We start from the raw sequence: 20792 nt of genomic DNA, 5'->3' as shown, positions 1-20792 counted from the left end.
TTATTAAATCTGTCCAATTTGTAGCCACTATGAATGTCGCTATTAAGCACTTGAAACATGGCCAATCTGAATTGAGACCAACTGTAAGTGTAAACTACACCATAAAATCTCAAAGATTTAGAACAAAAAAAAGAACATAATGTATATCAATAATTGTTTTGTTAACTACATGTTGACATTGTATTTTGAATATACTGAGGTAAATATTTTGAGATAAATATATTATTTAAATGAATTTCACCTGTTTCTTTTTCCTTTTTAAATGTAGGTACAAAAAAATTAAAATTTTACGTATCTGGCTTACATTTGTACCTCACATTATATTTCTATTGGACAGTGCTCTTCTAAATCAGCAGCACAGTATTTCCTCCTACAAGCTCAAAGAGCTTCATTTCTGAATGTGTGAATGAGTTATAGTATGTTTTAATTCAAATATCTTCAATATTTTAATTCAAAATATCTTTAAAGCATTAAATTAATCACTAGCTCTCTCTCAAGAAGTAGACAGTTATGTCCCCCATTTTCCAATTGCAATTCCACAGGCATTAAAATGACTGACATGACATTAAAGTGTACAAGGTGTACAGGGGCTGTAAGTCTGTACCCAGACTGTAAGTTACAGTGCCTTCACATTTACTTTTCTCTGCATACATTCTTAGAGAAGAAACAATCTGGCCATAAAAAAAAAAAAAAAAAAAAAAAAAAAAAAATCCTGCCTAGAAATAACCAAATCATCGACCCTTGAAAAATGGCTAGGGAGCAAATGGGAGCTTAAATGATGAACTTCAACAGATGTTGCCTCAAACACAGTAAGAGACAAGGGAAAACGGAATCAACTGCTGCAGTTGTTGAAAGTATTATAATAGAAGAGCTATCAAAGTTCTCACCCAGTCCAATAACCCACAAAAAATAACTCTTTCTGAATTGTATTTATAGAAGGGCAAGTTATTTTATACTTGTTTTTTCCCCCAGCAAGTGCAATCACCACTCTATCTACTTATCTACCTACCTATCTTTCTATCATCTATCATCTATCTAAACATTCCCAGAGGAACAGAAACCTGGCCTATCTTTGAATAAGTTTCAAAAAGTTCCCTTTGAATTACACTAGTGGTGCTAGGGAAGAAAAATGGAGTTTTAGACATTTCTGTTTCTCAGCAGAACGCAAGAGAATGTTCAAAGTGCTCTTGACTAACTGTATCCCACAACTTCTATGCCCCTTCCTTTTTTAAACAAACAAAAAAATGAGTAATTTTATGAAAAGTCTCTTCCACATTAACCAAAGTCTAGATTTATGATTTATTTGTGGTTCCCTTAACTTTCCTCAGTGTTTTTTTTTAATGAGATGTAATGTACATATCATAAAATCCATTTAAAGTGTATAATTAAATTTTTTAAATATTCAGAGTTGTACAAATATCACTTCAATTTTAGAACATTTTCATCACACCCAAATAAACAATGCACCTTTATTATCACCCCATTCAACTCTCTCTTCTCATCTTTAGGCAACCACTAATCTACTTTCTGTCTCTAATAATTTGTCTATTCTGGATATTTCTTATAAATAGAATCACACTTTTGTAGCCTTTTATGACCAGATGAGGACAAGATGTTCAAGTGACCCTGGTACTTGACAATTACACAATTAGCATTCAGGAAATGTTTAATAATGGAGTTTTTGTTGTTTATATTTTTGTTTATATTTCTGCTATTGTGGCTTTTCATACCTTTAGATGAGGCTTAAACTGAATTCATATAAGCTGTTACTAAAAATTATCTACATCTTTAGACACTTTCCGATTCCCCTTAAGAAGTCTATGGAAAATAAGTAGTCATGATCCAGTTTTCATTATATATTTATCCTAACCACAAAATCACTACCACAGCATCAAATTTGCCTAACACATAGGGATCTCTGAGATGATTCCAATAGCCATGGGGGAAGAATTTATTTAATTTGGCAAGCTAGATATCTCTAAGCCTCTTCTAGAAGCAGAAAAGATGAGATGCCTAGGAAAAAGACTGAACAGGGGACAAAAAGGTATAAGAATTAAGTGAAAGTGAGGTCATAAAATGCAAATGAAGAAAAAGTTTCAAGGAAAGAGTGGTTAACAATTTTAAAACCGATATAGAAATTTTACTGGAATACAACCCAAAGGAATCCATTAATTTGGTATTTAAAATATCACTGGTTATGTTAACAAAGCAGCTTCAGTGCAGTTGACAGAGCAGTGTTTAGAAGAGATTGGGGTGTGAAGTAGACCAGTCTTTTACGGACATTGAATGTGAAAGTAATGGGAAGAAGATGAATGTGTTTCTAAATTGAGAGGATGAAAATCAAAGGAGGAAAGGCTAAAGCCACAGGAGAAAGGGGATGGTAGAGAATTAAGAAAGATTCATAAGGAACCTGCAGTGGATATGTAAGCACCAGGGGAGGAATTAGCATTAGAAAGGGACCTTCTTTTAGAAGGATGTAGAAACTAGGCTTCTAAGACATTTTCTTCTGAGATGGGACATTTAACTCTTCTGAGAGGGAAGAATGGGTACTAATGAAAATGTTTGTATGCAGGCAGTGGGGATGGTAACAAGTTAAAGAAATGTAGTAACTACTGCTTTATTTATTTGGCACCTTATACATTAAAACAATTTCACATGCCTCATATGCATAGGAATCTTACAATAACCCTGCGAATAGGCTCAGGAAAACTGACTGAGCTGCCCAAAGGCCTTCAGCTGGTGTGCTGCATAGGAAGAACTTTTTCAAAATCAAAGGTCCCATGCCCTTTCAGGTATGTTTCAATAATTATGTCCAAGCAGAGGAGGTGGTGAAGGGATGATCCATGGGAAGTATGTGACTAGCTTGGGTATGATGAAGAGATGTATCTCTTCCAGTAAGTGAGGGAAATCTTTGCAGTGAATAGATTTACATAACTCCTTCAATGAAGAAAAGTTAAAGAAATGTCTAACCACATTTGTGTGGTGGGTGCTTTTATCACAATGAATGAAATAAAAATAAAGTCAGATTATTATAAGACATGCCAAAGGGTCTAATTCATGTGGCAGGTGAAATCCCAAGGACTTTTCCTTATAAGCATATAATGTGTTAGTGTTAAGTTTCAGCTCACCATCAATGTCCTTTTTGTTTACATTAGAATTGTGATCACACAATGTGAAAGCAGTAACTTGGTATGGAATTTCAGACAATCAAACTGATATAAACTCTTAAAAGTTCTTTTCATCAGATCATACTCTGATTCCTGGGAAGATAATTAAGCAAATATGGCATCAATAACTACCATGTTTGTTGAGGTTATTGTTGAGAGAGGGGAAAGGCAGTACACAGGGAGGTCATGAAGTATTTTAAGAATCAAAAGTCTGACAAATCATAGTACTGTATTTGGTAAGGAAATCCAATCTATGCTTAATGAAAAGATAGAATCTTAGAATGTTTATTTCATGGGAGCCTTTTTTTTTTTTGGCTGAGGTGGGGGCACCTTAAAGATAATATAATGATGACTGGTCTTGTAAGAAGAGGTTTGCTTATCTCTTATTACCTGACACTTCTTCCAATTAGTTCTCACCTTTTTTTTTTTTCCCAAGAAGATTTCTGCACTCATTATTTTGGTATCTGTGCTATGTTCTCACCTTTTTTTAAGTTTATTTATTTTGAGAGAAAGTGCGGGTAGGTGTGTTTGTGCATGAGTGGGGGAGGGGCAGAGAGAGGGACAGAGAGAATGCTAAGCTGGCTCCACACTGTCAGCACAGAGCCTGTTGTGGGGCTCAAACCTATGATCTGTGAGATCATGACTGGAGCCGAAATCAAGCATCGGACACTTAACCCACAGAGCCATCCAGGCAATTAAGCGTCTCTTAGGGTCTCTTATGAATACCTCTTATGGTCTAAGCAGCTACCTCAAGTGTGCTCTTGGGAAAGGAAACAAGGCAACAGTGTTACCAGCCCCTCTTTTCTGACTGATATTTCTGGCAGGAAAAGGAACTGAGCCAGGAACAGCTTCAAAGGTAGAGGAGCCCAGGAGGGTAGGGTCAATGGGCAGTAAACATCCATTTGGCCTTCTGAGAACCATGAGCAAGGGACATTATAAAGGCAAGGGTTCCAGTACATTGCAGGGATGCAGGCTTCATCCATCCATCTACTGTTTAGCACTTTTGTTATTTCCTCCCAAGGGATGCTTGCTTTTCTCTGTAGGCTACATGGGAAGTTAGAGAAGCTGGAAAAGCAATTTTCTTTTCCTCTCCTTCTTAACCATTTCCCCTAATCCTGAGACACAGGTCCCTGCTTTGTCCTTGGCAGAGGGGATGGGGTGTGGCTGGTCAATCTCTAAGGCAGCCCTCCCCATCTCCAGTAAACTAAGGGAAAGTTCACGTTAACAAGAAGCAAATTAAAGATAGAAAGAGACTTTTAAAAATGAACTATAGTTTCCTTTGATAAAAAAAAAAAAAATTCAGGTTGAACTTATGGGTTGTATCAAATATTTTCACTTTCACGTCAGTCTGGACTTCCTCTACTAGGGTGAACTTATCTGTTGAAAATGAAAACACAGAAAAGGAGATAATATTTCAGTTGGTTAGTAGTAGTTCTTTCTTGACCTTGTGTCAAGTATAGTTTTAACAGATTTAAGTTGGTCTTTCTTCCACGGTATTACCATGTTGTTATCACAGTAAGAATACTATTTTACAGAAAGATGTGGAAATAAAACAAAAGTTAATTTTGAAAAATCTCATTTAGTTTTTATAGTTCTCTTGTGACTTACCTAGTGTGTCTAAACCTCTTTTAGGTAGCAGACCACAGAATTCTTCAGGATCATGCTTCCTCCAAACTCTCTTGTACACTGGACTCTTCAATGGATGTTATTATTTCCTCCTCTAACTCAGCTTGTCCTTATGTGCAATCGCTCGGACTTGTAGGAAGACACAGAAAACGACCCAACAGAACACCCCCCGATTGTTATCGAGTAGGTTATTTCTACACAGATTGTTCCGATTCCCCTTAAGGTTATACAGTCAGGTTTTCAGAGCAGCAATTCATGATGATATATTATGAAAGAAGACACTGAGGCAGCAAAGTATAATCTAGTATCTTCTAAAAAGAAAGCATCAAGCATTAAACTTTTTTATTATAAAGTTATAATAAATACTTTTAAAATAGAATTTTAAAAATCAGTTTTTTAATATTAAAAATATTCTGCATATTAATTAAAACACAATAAAGTTTCTAATTATAGTAATGGAGGCAGTTTAGTTTATTTTAAAAAACTAAATCAAATGAGGTAGTGCACTGTCAACCTGGATAACACCTGTGTTGGTGACAGTGCAGGGAAACAAGCACTCTTGCACACTGCTAATAGCATGCCACCTTCTAAAAGCTAGTTTTGTCAAAAGCCTTGGATTCCACCTACTCTTCAACCCAATCTTAGGAGTTAAGCACTATTCATTTTACAGGTGAAGAAACTGAAATTCAGAGACTAAATAACTTCCCAAGGTCATATAACAAGTTAGTAGGAGAGTTGTGATTCCAATTCAGTTACCCAATCCAAAACTTATGCTTAACTCCTACACCACAAACCTCATTCAATAATATGGGATTTGTTTTTAGAAAATACTTGTGTAACAGAATAATATGCATCAAACTTAACATGTTGCAAAAAATATATGACATGGACAAATGTTTACAAAATTATAAATAGCAAACATTTAAGAACAATCTGACATTACATGAAAACTTTACGTTAAAAATTGTCTTTTAAGGCTCCTGGCCTGGCTTAGTCAGTGAAACATGTGACTCTTGATCTTGGGGTCATCAGTTTGAGCCCCTTGTCGGGCATAGAGCTTACTTAAAAAAAAAAATTATCTTTTTAAGGATTTTCAGGGGTGTCTGGGTGGCTTAGTCGGTTAAGTGTTAGACTTTGGCTCAGGTCATGATCTCACTGTTTGTAAATTCAAATCCTGTGTCTGACTCTGTGCTGAAGCTCAGAGCCTGGAGCCTGCTTCAGAATCTGTTGCCTGCTCTCTGTGCCCCTCCCCCACTCATGCACACACACTCACTCTCAAAAATAAACATTAAAAAAAAAGATTTTCAATATCAGTTCTCAAACCATGAATCTGTAATTCAAAGACATAACCTACTTTTATGTAGAAAAGTGCATGAAAATGAAAGATTACAATAGTAAAATAGATGACTATTCTCTAGTGATCCATCTAAATGTTCTAATTTACTGGTAAGGAGACAGCAAGAATCCCAGGAGCTTCTACTAACTGGTCTTTTATTTCTAGTGCGAATGGCATTACTCCATGTTCTAATCCTCTAACCTTGCACTGAATTTTACACTTAAACATTAGATCAGAATGTGGTCCAAATCAAGGACTCTCCACTTAGCGAAAGAATATCAAGAACTCATGTTTATTTATTGATAAAGGATAAGGATGAGAAAAACAAAGACTTGCTAACTTTCCCATGTTGATTTTCATTAGTAAAACTACTCAGCATGTTTGTTCAGTCCGCAGCTTCTTTCCATATGACTTACAAGGTGTTGTTTTAACAGGAATGGAACTCACTGAGCAAATGTGACTGACTGAGGAAGAACCGGTTCATGCAGATAGTAGCCTCTAAAGCTATCCTAGCAGAGAAATATTCTTGTTGGATTTGTTGAAAAGCTCTGAGAGGAAGGAAGAGACATTACTGAGAATTTCCCTCAGATAACACGTTTTAAAGAAATCCTGCTCAATTATGTTCCACAAATATCATATATGAGTAATTTAGAACGAAGGTTGGAAACCTTGCTTTTTTCAAGAAGTTTTTTTTTTTTTTTTTTCTGCCAAGCTTCTCATTGTTATAATGCAAATGCATATAGGACAATCTTCCTCCTACCTTCTTTCTGGGTGAAGACTGGGTCATATCTAGTTTAGTGACTGCCGAGTTGTCTTATTATCACATCTCCTTTCCACAAGTTAAAATACTAACTGCATACAGAACTTTATTTGAATTTTTGTTGCATTTCTAAATATTCTATGTACATGATAGATGATTCTGAACCAAAATTTTTAGACCAAAAAGTCCAAGGAAGATGAAAACAACCAGAATCCCACCACTCAGGAAAAAAAAAATTAAATAGAATATATATACTCTTCTCAATCTTACTGCACATTACCATATTAAGGGCTCTGAACAGTCAAGGAGATGGAAGACAATTTACCTTTGTTTCACACCATGTTTTTCAAACTTCTTTGACAATGAATCCTTTGATGGCCAAACACCTATTAATAACCTGAGTTGCTCAGGATCTGAGGAACACATTTTAGGAATTCCACTGTAACGAATGTATTGCCATCCAGGATCTTCAGCCAGATTAGTACTTCAGAGTTAACCAAAATCAACAATGCTCACCCCTCTACCTAATCTCACACAGACTAAAGTTGAAGAATTTATGGTGATATTTTCTTCAAGGAAGTAATATGCATGGGTAAATTGATAGTATGTAAATTATATCTTGGTAAAGCTCCCCCCCCCCCTTTTATAAAGAAACCAATATGCTTGTGTTTCAGGAATACTGAAAAGTGGAGGTATTTGAGGAACATGAAATCAGAGCAAAAGAAGGAAGGTTTTGAGAAATATTTTATACTGGCCAAGATAACTAATTCCTGACCACAAGACAGGATACATTTTTAGTTACTGTAATGTCTCCCAGATTTATACTATACAAATCTACCTCTTCTAGATTTTCTTTTCAAATGTTTGGGCAATGCTTACAAATTAATCTACTTCTAGTCCAAAAGAGTGAATGTATACTCCAGAGTGGCAATGAACAGTAACAGCCATAAGTGCAACATTTCTTTTAAACTTCATGTTTTTCCTAGCATATACATGTTAGAAAATATTTTTAAAATGCAAAGGTTAAAGTTTTTACTTCTGAATCTTTAGGGATAACTGATATACAAAAAATGTGTTAATATATTTACCTGCAACCCTATATTCCCGAAAATACATCAAATATACCCTATTTGAGAAATAAAGCTCAAAGCTAAACATCTCCCTTCTATTCTTACTTTTTCTAGAAGCAAAAATTGACAAGACTGATATATATGCTAAATAAGAATCACATTCCTTGTATCCCCCCCTAGAGATGGTATATTAAAAAAAATGATATCATTTGCTGCCATGGACAGATTATACCAACTAAAATGAATCTCAATGGCCACTTATAGTTTATCTCTAGGTTGTTTGAGACATTTTTATCACCCACATGAACAAATACAAATATCATAAAAAGATACTTTAATGTAAAAACTTTTTATTGAACTATTATACTATTTAAAATACACTCTTCAAAGCAGTCACAAAAATTATAGCACTCAAACATTTTAGGTAAAACTCTTCAAGGGTAAGCTATTTTTTTTCAGTCAGCTTGTCCAAAGTTTAGTATCTAGAGGACACTACTACAGAGACTTGCAGTTGGTTCAGACTCAGTTTCTGCTCATGCTATGTAGAGCGTCCACAAGGTTTTTATTGTACTCTGCAATCTGCTTGGTCACAGTCTTCATAATTGACTGGTAATCACTCTCTTGACTCTTGGTTGCTATAACTAATTACATGAGTTAAGGGAGAACACTGATCAACAAAAATAGTGATCTATTTTGGCTTTGGAAGGAACCAATTCATACTGGTATTTTTCTTATTGAAAACTGAAAACAGCACAGAAAAAGCACAATTAGAATATATAGGAAAAATATAGTAGATTAAGATCATTTAAAACCTAAAAGGCCAAGCAAAACTTGTTTCAAAAAAGTACACCTACAGGGGCACCTGGGTGGCTTGGTCAGTTAAGCATCCGACTTCAGCTCAGGTCATGATCTTGCAGTTCATGAGTTTGAGCCCCACATTGGGCTCTGTGCTGACAGCTCAGAGCCTGGAGCCTGCTTTGGAGTCTGTGTCTCCCTCTCTCTCTCTCTGCCTCTTCCCTGCTCATGTGTGCACACACACTCTCTCTCAAAAATAAACATTAAAAAAAAATATTTAACTCTAAAAAAAAAGTACACTTATACTATAAAAGTTTTTTTATAGTTAATATGTTATGCATCTCAATCTAATTCTGTTCTGAAAACAGCTGAATGTTCAGAAGAACCATGTTCTCTAGAGTACCTCACAATTTCAGAAGTCTTTAGACTTCACTGTATTTCAAAATCGCCTACTTTGTGTTGCATAAAACTAGACGGCTGGACTAAAGTATATTGTGGTGGGAATCTTCTTTTTAAAAAAAAATGTTTATTTATTTTGAGAGAGGGGGAGTGAGAGCACGCAAGGAGGGACAGAGAGAGAGGGAGGGAGGGAAGGAGGGAGAGAGAAAGAGAGAGAGAGAGAGAGAAAGAGAGAGAGAGAGAGAGAGAGAGAGAGAGAGAGAGAGAGAGAGAGAATCCCAAGCAGGCTCCATGCTCAGCCCAGAGCCTGATATGGGGCTTGATCTTGTGATCATAACCCGAGCTGAAACCAAGAGTCAGGCGCTTAATGGACCAAGCCACCCAGGCGCCCCGGGAGACTTCTGCTTTTAAACCAAGTTGCCCTATTGTGGGAACAGAGCTCCTGATGTATTTCATCTGGAGATAAGCTGGGATCCATGCTGCCCTGAGCTAAAGTTCAGCAGTTTCCTAGAGGAGAATCTATACCACCAATGAGTCAGGAGCTATTTTTCCAAGCAGAGATGTCCTTAATGGGTCAAAGAAGGGAACTGAAAATAAGTTTTGGGGAAACGTTTCTTACAACTTCACAACACATGCCCTCAGTAGCTGTTTCCTTCTCCTATATAGTAGCACAAAAAGATAAGTAAGAAGATGGGATATAAGTTCCACCTTAGTAGAAACGTGAGGTTGAATTGGCTGAAACACAAATGAGCTTGAAGGTCAAATTTCTCAGGAGACTATTCGGTTTACCTCCCTCTCCTGCCCGGATATCCAAGGTACAGACATACCCTAATTACTGTAGACTAGAGACTAACTCTTATTTATTTATGACCCACATAGTTTGGCTCAGTGATATTTGATAGATGTATGTTAAATTTCATTTCATTTCAACCTTTAAAGAAATTCCTAGGAAAAAAAATCACTTAGTCAAGTTCATTTGCAGCTTCTTAAAGGATACATTCTTTCATCACAAAATTATTTTGCTCATGGTGTTGCCACTTCCTCTCCAAATTTGTAAGCTAAAAACACAAAATAACAATGTTAAACAGTACCCATATTCAGAACAATTATACACCCTTTTAAGAGGATAAGGAAAAAAACATCCAATTTTAAGTCTTATCAACTCCTTGCATTTTAGTGAGATAAAGCCATGGTACACAAAAAAGAAAATTAGAAAAGATTAAACAACCGTAAATACATTAATAAATACAATGTTGAATTTGACAACAGGTTTTACTCTATATGTTTATTTTAATTGGAAAGCATTTACAATATTTATTATGCCAATGAATGTGCCAACTGAAAGACAATTTATGATTTTTTCCCTTTCCTAAAAGAACTAGAAAGAAAAGAATAGGACATAATGGGAATCTCTCCTTGAAATCTGGAAGTCTAATGCCACAAATGTGATATATATTCTAACACTGTCAAAGGTTCAACTATATAGGAGTAACTTCCTTATTTCCAGGGCTAAATTTCCTGTCTAATTCCACAAGCTGTGATAAGAGCAGAGCTGCAGTGTGAAGATTATAAGAGGGTTGGTAAAAAGCTGGCGCTGTTACAATAATTTCTGCATCAACAGGAAACTAATGTGGATATTATATTGATGGTTGCTTCCTCAGAAGACAATTTTACTGTTATAGAATTAAATTGTTTTTCTGATTTAATTAACCTTGTAACTCTGGGTTATGGTCTTTCTTTTTTAAGATGCACATAGTACTTTTCCTAAGCAAAAGACTGTCTGAAAAATGAAACATTAAAATAACATTGTGCATGGACATTTCTAAGAGGTAATGATCATTTTTAAGAATCTGATAACTGAAGCAGCATTAATATTTCTTTCTACTCTCATGTTAAAATTATTTTAAGGGCATATGTTCAGTCTTAAGGTAGCATCCATCTCATTGTTTCTTCTAAAGAGATAAATCTAAATATTATGATAAATCCTAATTAATTGTATAAACTGTATGTGCCATGAGTTAACACTATTAAATCAGATATAGCTCCCCAGCTGGGAACTCAAAGTTAAGATGAACTTAAGGAAGCAGTCAGCATTTTTGGCAATAAATCTCTAATAACCTTTTGCAAAGTCAAGTACCAAACTTTTCCTCTTTGTTTCATACAAAGAGGTGGCCTTCTTAGAATGCAGCAGACCTCTTAAGTGCTAAATGAATAATGCTATAAAAGCAACACTATGTAAAGGTCAACTTCCTTCTATATTATACACGTGTATTTAGTGACTCGCCTTTAAACCTCCGAGGATATCTTGAAGCATTAATCTTTTTTTTTCCTACAACTTAATTAAACAGTCTGTTGTGTGTTCTTTATATATTCTGGATATTAACCCCTTATCAGATATATGATTTGCAAATATATTCTCCCATTCTGTAAGTTGTTTTCATTTTGATTGTTTCTTTTGCTGTGATTTTTAGTTCGATTAGGCATACATATTTATTTTTGCCTTTGTTACTTCAACTTTTGGTATCATAACCAAAACACTGCTACCAAGACTCATGTCAAGGAGCTTTAAAAAAAATTTTTTTAATGTTTATTTATTTTTGAGAGAGCAAGCAGGGGAGGGACAGAGAGAGAGGAGAAAACAAAATCTGAAGCAGGCTCCAGGCTCCGAGCTGTCAGCACAGAACCCAACATGGGACTCAAACTCATGGACCACGAGATCATGACCTGAGCTGAAGTTGGACACTTAACCGACTGAGCCACCCAGGCGCCCCATGAGAGCTTTATCCCTATGTTTTCTACTAAGAGTTTTATAGTTTGTTTCAGTATGAATATTGTTTAAATGATATCAAGTAAATAATAGCCATTCCTCAAAAAAGTCTGTTATGAAAATTATTTATAGGTGTCAAAAAAGTTTTCAAGAAAACAATTGTGAAAGATAATGGGACCAGATTTTATGTGATCAGTAGGGATTCTCAAAAAGCAACAAATAATACAGAGAAGGACTGTAAATTGTGAGTTATGTTATGAATTCCTGTTACCAGTATATGGTGTTAAGTATATGATTAGTACTTGATGTGGGAATAAACAAGGTAGCCACTGACTGGGTCTAAGAAATTGTGTTTGTCAGGTGTTTTCCTCCTTAAGTATATCAATATTTTTTCCTAAGAACCATTTAAGACAATAGCCTCATAAACCTTTTCTTGCATTTCTTCAGCATCCATCCCCACTCTAAACAGCCTAGGATAACTGTGCCACTTACAAATCTATATCTAGACCTGTACATCATGAAGTAGAGACAGAATAACTGATAAATTTGAGTAAAAAAATTAGTGATTTCTAAGCTTTTAGTTGTGGCAAACTCTGATGAGACTCCACCCCTTTCAAAAAGAATATAAGGTATATCTTTGTCTTTAAAATGGTAAATCCATATATAGCTGTCATAAAAAATCATCAAAAAAAGATCTTGAAATATTTAAGTGAGAAAATTAATGTTTAAAGACTATATGCATAGAATTTGATTTTTGGAAAAACAATATAAAATGGGTATAGAACTGCACAGGAAAAAGTTTACAAAGATATTATACCAAAATATTAACAGTGATTGCCTATCATGATCATATTACCAAATAAAGAAAAGAATAATTTTTCATGCATTTAGTGTCAATAAATCATAGTTACAAATTCCTAATGTGTGTATACTAATTAGACATGAGAATGATCAATCCCTATCAGACCATAATTACTGATTTTGTACACATCACACATGCTTCATTTAATCCTCCAACAAATACTTTTTGAACACCTATTATGTGCAAACCCCTGGCACAGTGTAAGAAGAAAGTGAATGAGACAGAAATCATCTCTATCCTCTCAGACAGGGCACTTAATCTAAAAAACTTCTGACAGTGTTCAGGTAACTCTGTCAGTAGGATGAATGATATGACAAGGGGGCTTGTCTATGCATCCTGTGTAAATAATCAGAAATGTAAATCAAGTAGTTCAAGTACAGGACTGATTTTTACAGCATTAAACAGTTTTAAAACTAAAAATAACTAAATGTGCAACAATATGGAACTGCTTCCGAAAATTATATCCATGAAGTCAAATATCATATAGAATCGTATTTTTTAAAAATCTACTGACAAGGGAAAGTGCTTATTAGAAACAAGTTTCTAAATAATATGTACCATATGATACCATTTCTTTAAATATATAGAAATACACATATACTTATATGTACGTATAAAGTGTGTGTACATATAACATACACACAGAGACTAGAAGGACCTACACAAAAAGGACAAGAATTATTTCTTCTGTGAGATATTAGTCATTAAGGTTTATTTTCTTTATTTGTGGTTTTTATGATTTAGCAAAGTTTCTCCATTCAAAATGCTTGAGTTTTGAAATTTTTAAAAGCTATTATCATAACAGCTATGCCTAGAACAGGGCCTAGAACAGAGTGCCCTTCAATATAGGCTTATAGAAGAAGAGCAAAAGTAAATTCACTTCTGAGTGGAGACTGTACACAGTCTGGCTATCTTCAAAACCAGAAAGTCTGGAAGATAAACAAAACAACTTAAAAAATTGTTTTGGGGTGGAAATATAGATTAAGAACATGGGACAGACAGTTTAAAAACAGAAATAAACTTCAGTCTTTTTTTTCTTTTTACCTGAGAATGTGTCTCATTTTCTTGCAATTGTGTTTTTAGCATCTCATACTCTACATTTAGCTTCTCCGTTATTTTCTTAAAGGCATTTCTACGGGTTGTTAATACTGTTCTCTCCTGATGTAATTTCTAGATAGATCCAAATGGAAGTAAATAATAGACTTCAGTGAATATCTAGTAAGCCTATACAAATTATTTCCTACTTAAATAATTTCAATGATAGTCTGGTTAAATTCTACCAAGATTATAATTACTCTAAAACTTGTTTGTAAAATTACCTTTTGAGTTATAATAAGTGAAATCAGTATTAACTGTATTAAGGCTGCTATATATATGTTCTTATCCAACCAAATTTAATTTAATTTAAATAATTTATTTTAATGTAAATAGCAAAGAAAAGCCACTAATAATAAAGTCTTAAGTAGGGAAATATCATAATCAAACCTGCATTTACCAAAGTTCATATCTGTTGAAATGCTCTATCCCTCGCTTTTGCCTTTTGTTTAAAACTTGTATCTCTCTAAATTCCTACTACATATGTAAACATCTTTATTTTTTTCTTAGCTTATATATCAAATAATCAACTGAAAATAGTAAATTCTATAAACTACATACATATTAATTTGTTAAAAAAAAACATTTGTATCATAATTCTGTAAGACTGTCACCATTTACCTTTTTCTTTTCTTCACCTGATGATTTTAAAGCTGGCAAATCATTATATGTTTCCAAATCAGCTGTCATTTGCTTAATTTTGCTTTTCAGAGAATGCTGTTCCTCAGTCATCTTACTTTCCAGAAGCTCCATTTTCTGTAGATCCAACTGTAGACGCTGACTATCTGAAACATAAGAAAATTCAAAACCATAGTCAAAACTTTATTCCTTTCACAAAGACAAATACAATGCAACCATTAAAAATCATGTTTTACAGAGTACCTGCAAAAGAAACGTGTTTCATTACAACCAACGAGACAATACAAAGATAAATTACAAAGAAAAAAAATACTCTTCCTCCAGGTAACCAACATAACCTGATATATACAACATACTTGTCTCCATTCTCATACAAACATTCAAGAACACACAGGTTTTTTTTTTTTCTTACTTAATAATATAACATATATTATGAGACCCATTATTTTTAATACGGGCATGAAAGCAAATTAGGAAACATTATATATTTATATACATATATATGTAGCAAAATTTTGTACCTACATATACAGTCAATTCTCATTACTTATGGTAGTTATATTCCATAAAGTTACTATAAATACTAGGTTAGCAAATACTAAATCATTTGCTCCTATGGGTGATACAGGGTTAGGTTCCTGAGAGCCCCTGGTCACAATATTTTCATCCATCAACTAATACATAACCTTGTTTTGTGTGTGTTTCTGTTTAAACATACCTTATTTAATATATAACGAATTCAAGGCCAACTTATACCTGAACAAAGCTAACCTAACTCACATATTCTCTGTAAGGCACATTGCCTTACAATATTCTTAGGAATAGTGGGCTTAGAACACGAACCAACACTTCAGCATTGTGCTTGGGAGCCATATTATACAGGAGAATCACCAACAAAAAGTATAAAACTGTGGCAAAAAGTGGCACCAAATATGCCACAAAAAGGATACTTGTTCACAGTATGAGGATTAAAACAAGAAGGCAGCGTGTTGCCTTATTTAACCTCCACTGAAAAATGTATGTCAGGCAATACAAATTTTTCCTGACTTTGCACATGTCCACAAATGATCATTAAAGTGCTACAAGTATTAATTTTGGGGTACAAATTAATTATGGTGAGTAAGTAATTTCACAAATACAGAATCATGAATGAGGACTGACTATAAATATATGTGTGTTTAAGAGGGAGTGTGTGTCTCATTCTTTGTTGCAAAAGTATTGAGCATCTACTATGTGCTAGGTGCTAAGAATAATATGGAGATCAACAGAGACATTGATTTTGCTCAAGGAGCTATATTCTAGAGGTAGAACCAGGATATTAAAGTAAGCATTTACAATAAGTTAGACAACTACCATGAAAAGAGTAATACAGAGTGCCATAAGAGCATATGGGACTAAGAGAACTCTCTAAATATATGCCTTTTAACTGAGTGAAGCCTTAAGGATTAGGAATCCACCAAACCAAGAAGTGAATGTGCTCCAGGCAACACAACCAATATATGCCAAGTTTAGAGGTGAGAAAGCGAGGTACACCTAAGCAAATAATAAAAGTTAAGTATGATTAGGACCCAAAGTTCAAAGTGGGAAGAATTTCAGTTCATGAAGGGCTTTATAAATGAAAAAAGGGAATTGAAACTTTATCCAATATGGCCCTTTGTAGCAACGTGGATGGAACTGGAGAGTGTGATGCTAAGTGAAATAAGCCATACAGAGAAAGACAGATATCATATGTTTTCACTCTTATGTGGATCCTGAGAAACTTAACAGAAACCCATGGGGGAGGGGAAGGGGGAAAAAAAAAGAGGTTAGAGTGGCAGAGAGCCAAAGCATAAGAGACTCTTAAAAACTAAGAACAAACTGAGGGTTGATGGGGCATGGGAGGGCGGGGAGGGTGGGTGATGGGTATTGAGGAGGGCACCTTTTGGGATGAGCACTGGGTGTTGTATGGAAACCAATTTGACAATAAACTTCATATATTGAAAAAAAATTAAAAAAATAAAAACAGTCAAAAAAAAAAAAAAAAAAAAGAAAGAAACTTTATCCAAAGGGCAATGGTAAGTAATCGATGAATTTCAAATCAAATTGTGGCATAATTAAATTTCAGAAAGTTCACTCTGGTTTCAATGTGGACAATTAATTAGAAAAGCATTACTAACATACAGAAGGACCAGTTAAATGTTGATTCAGTGATCTACATAAGAAATCTTAGACTGGTGTTAACACTTTGGGGACTTTTTTTTCATTAAGCAATATTTATTAAGTGCTTTCTGTGTGCCAGGCAAACTTCTAGGCAGAGGGGATACAGCAATGAATAAAGCATATGAAAATCCCTATCCTTATAGAACCTATATTCCAGTAAAAGACAACTATATATATGAAATCTAAAGTTATGTCACATGGAAGTAAATGAGGAAAAAATACAGGGGAGATGTGGAGGGACTCAAGAGATATTAGGGATTTGGGGTTAACAAAACAGGCAATTGACTGGATACAGTGGTTGAGCAAGAGGAGTCAATGCAGAGTTCCATTTCTAACTTAAAGGTAAAGGAGTTGATGGTTGGGGAGGCAGATGGAAGTCTAAACTTTTGTTTGTAGGAGGGAATGAAATGAAGGGTTCAAGTCAACTTAGGATATGTTGTGCGAGTTACCTCAGAAACACCTAAATAGTAAACAGGACATGTATAGATATATGCGGGCGTCTAAAGCCCTGAGAGAAATTTGAAGATAACTATTTTGAAATCATCCACATAGCACTTGAAACTATGGGTGTAGTTGAAATCATCAAGGGAAAAGGATTCATGACAGAACCTATTTTTAAAAGAATAAATTGACATGAGGGAGCCTATAAAGGAGAATAAGAAATGACCAAAGAAGTAAAAGAAAAATGAAACCATGGTGAAAAGACATTTCAAGACTAAAGGAGTGGTTTGTAATGCAGAATACTATTTAGAGATTAAAAAAAAAAAAAAAAAAAAGACTGCAAAATACAAGTTGTACTAACTGGACAGGAAAACCTTGATGTATTTCCTGAGAATAGATTTCATAGAAAGAAAAAAAATGGGACCAAGAGTGAGAGGAAGGTTTTGAAAACTTTGGCAGTGAAACCTCAGAAAGGGAGGGATGAGAGCTGGGCAGAGAATACTTGGGAGAGGTTTCTTCTTTTTTTTCAAGATGAAATATTTGAAGAAGACTGAAGAAGATATTGGCAAATGACATATCTGATAAAGGGTTAGTATCCAAAATATATAAAGAACTGATACAAGTCAACACCAAAAGACCCCAAATAATCCAATTAAAGATGGGGAGAAGACATTAACAGACATTTTTTGAAAGAAGACATACAGATGGTCAATAGGCAAAAGACGCTCAACATCACTCATCATCAGGGAAATGCAAAAACTACCATGAGATATCACCTCACAGCTGTCAGAATGGCTAAAATAAATATAGAAGAAACAACAAGTATTGGCAAGAACGTGGAGAAAAAGGGACCCTTGTGCACTACGGTTGGGAATGCAAACTGGCGCCGCCACTATGGAAAACAGTATGGAGGTTCATCAAAAAGTTAAAAATAGAACTTCCCTATGATCCAGTAATCGCACTACTGGGTATTTATCCAAAAAATACAAAAACACTAATTCAAAGGGATACATGCACCCTTCTCTATGTTTACTGCAGCATTATTTATAATAGCCAAATTATGGAATCAACCCAAGTGTCCACTGATAGATGAATGGATAAAGAAGATATGGCATATATATGTATATATGTGTGTGTGTGTATATATATATATATATATATATATACACACACACACACACAATGTGATATTATTCAGTTATAAAAACGAATGGAATCTTGCCATTTGCAATGACATGGATGGAGCTAGAGAGCATATATACTAAGTGAAATAAGTTAGTCAGAGAAAGATAAATACATTATGATTTCACTTATATGGGCAATTTAGGAAACAAAATAAATGAGCAAGGGGAAAAAGGAGAGAGAGAGAGAGAGAGAGAGACAAAAAGAGAGAGAAATAAAAAAACAGACTCTTTCTTAGCTATAGAGAATAAACTGATGGTTACTAGAGGGCAAGTGGGTAGGGGGATGGGTGAAACAGATGATGGGGATTAAAGAGTGCACTTAACCATGAGTGCTGAGTAATGCACAGAATTGTTGAATCACTAAATCGTACACCTGAAACTCATATAACACTGTGTGTTAACTATACTGGGATTAAAATTAAAAACTATTAAAAAGAAAAGAAAAAAGACTGGAAAGATAAATACCAACATTTGGAAAGATAAATACCAACATTTTAATAGTCATAAATATTTGAGAGTGGGAATTTAATATTTAAAAAGTTTTTATTTATGCTTTTCTGTATCTCCAAAATTCTCTGTAATGAATACAAATTACAGTAAGAAGGGAATGTTTAAAAAATACTGTTTTTTTTATTTTTTAATGTTTATTTATTAAAAAAATTTTTTTAACATTTATTTATTTTTGAGAGAGACAGAGTGCGAGCAGGGGAGGGGCAGAGAGAGAGGGAGACACAGAATCTGAAGCACGCTCCAAGCTCTGAGCTCTCAGCACAGAGCCTGATGCAGGGCTTGAACTCAAGAACCATGAGATCATGACCTGAGCCGAAGTCGGATGCCCAACCGAGCCACCCAGATGCCCCAATGTTTATTTATTTTTGAGAGTGAGAGAGAGAGAGAGAGAGAGAGCGCCCGTGCATGCACACGAGTGGGGGAGGGGCAGAGTAAGAGGGAGATACAGAATCTGAAACAGGCTCCAGGCTCTGAGCTGTCAGCACAGAGCCTGACGTGGGGCTTGAACCCACAGACTGTGAGATCATGACCTGAGCTGAAGTCAGATGCTTAACCAACTGGGCCACCCAGGCAGCTCCAAAAATATTTTGTTCTCAACAGAATTCTATAATGTCTACCTTCTCTATTTCAGAGACTTTTAAACATTGTGGTTCTGAATTTAAAAGTCCTTTTTCAATGTGAGAGAAAGGTATGGTGGGAGCCAATATTACTGAGTACCTGAAATGTGCCTGACTTTATATGTTATCTCTTCTACTTCATAACAGCCTTAGGAGGTATGCTATGAGGAAACTGAAGCTTAGAAAGGTATTTTGTCCAAGGTCACACAACCAGTCAGGCTTTGGCGCTGAGTGATATTATTATCATGTTTACGAAAGGTTCATATTTAAGACAGCAAATGTTACTTAATGATCCAAAAAGATGCCTCAATGAGGAACAGTGAGCTATGAAAAGAGGAACATAACATTTGCTCAGTTTTGCTATTCAGGCTTCCCCAGACATCATTCTTTGTTTTACTTTTCTTATAGCTATCAAAGTAAAACATGAGGGGCGCCTGGGTGGCTCAGTCGGTTAAGCGTCCGGCTTCAGCTCAGGTCACGATCTCACGGTCCATGAGTTCGAGCCCCGCGTCAGGCTCTGTGCTGGAGCCTGGAGCCTGCTTCCAATTCTGTGTCTCCCTCTCTCTCTGTCCCTCCCCCGTTCATGCTCTGTCTCTCTCGGTCTCAAAAATAAATAAACGTTAAAAAAAAAAATTTAAAAAAAAAGCAGCAAAGTAAAACATGATTAGAGCAAATTCAAAAATGGATACTAAAATGGAACTGCATTGGGTAGTATTGACATTTTAACAGTATTTATTCTTCCAATCCATGAGCACGGAATGTTTTTCCATTTCTTTATATCTTCTTCAATTTCCTTCATAAGCTTTCTATAGTTTTCAGCATACAGATCTTTTACATCTTTGTTTAGATTTATTCCTAGGTATTTTATGCTTCTTGGTGCAATTGTGAATGGGATCAGTTTCTTTATTTGTATTTCTGTTGCTTCATTATTAGTGTATAAGAATGCAACTGATTTCTGTACATTGATTTTGTATCCTGTGACTTTGCTGAATTCATGTATCAGTTCTAGCAGACTTTTGGTGGAGTCTATTGGGTTTTCCATGTATACCATGTCATCTGCAAAAAATGAAAGCTTAACTTCATCTTTGCCAATTATGATGCCTTTGATTTCCTTTTGTTGTCTGATTGCTGATGCGAGAACTGCCAACACTATGTTAAACAACAGCGGTGAGAGTGGACATCCCTGTCGTGTTCCTGATCTCAGGGAAAAAGCTCTGTTTTTCCCCATTGAGGATGATATTAGCTGTGGGCTTTTCACAAATGGCTTTTATGATGTTTATGTATGTTCCTTCTATCCCGACTTTCTCGAGCATTTTTATTAAGAA

The 20792-nt window shown here is 35.0% G+C and overlaps 1 protein-coding gene across 4 annotated transcripts in view; it reads right to left on the bottom strand.

The window, feature by feature from the left end:
* Window positions 1-8289: 8289 nt before the first annotated feature.
* Window positions 8290-20792, bottom strand: part of IFT74 (intraflagellar transport 74) — a 94987-nt gene continuing 82484 nt past the window's right edge. For all 4 annotated transcript variants that reach the window (XM_060609615.3, XM_060609616.3, XM_081790903.1 and 1 more), the window contains 4 exons: window positions 14499-14662; window positions 13827-13952; window positions 10151-10211; window positions 8290-8600 (listed from right to left, as the gene is read on the bottom strand). In XM_060609615.3, coding sequence (XP_060465598.2) covers window positions 8482-8600; window positions 10151-10211; window positions 13827-13952; window positions 14499-14662 — 470 coding nt within the window. In that variant the 3' untranslated portion in view covers window positions 8290-8481. The remainder of the gene's footprint in view (window positions 8601-10150; window positions 10212-13826; window positions 13953-14498; window positions 14663-20792) is intronic.

This window comes from Panthera onca, chromosome D4 (assembly GCF_046562875.1).
Source record: "Panthera onca isolate mPanOnc1 chromosome D4, mPanOnc1 haplotype 2, whole genome shotgun sequence".
In the NCBI taxonomy this organism is placed as follows: Eukaryota; Metazoa; Chordata; class Mammalia; order Carnivora; family Felidae; genus Panthera; species Panthera onca.
Note: the sequence above shows the minus strand (reverse complement) of the source record. Positions and strands in the feature narration are given on the sequence as shown.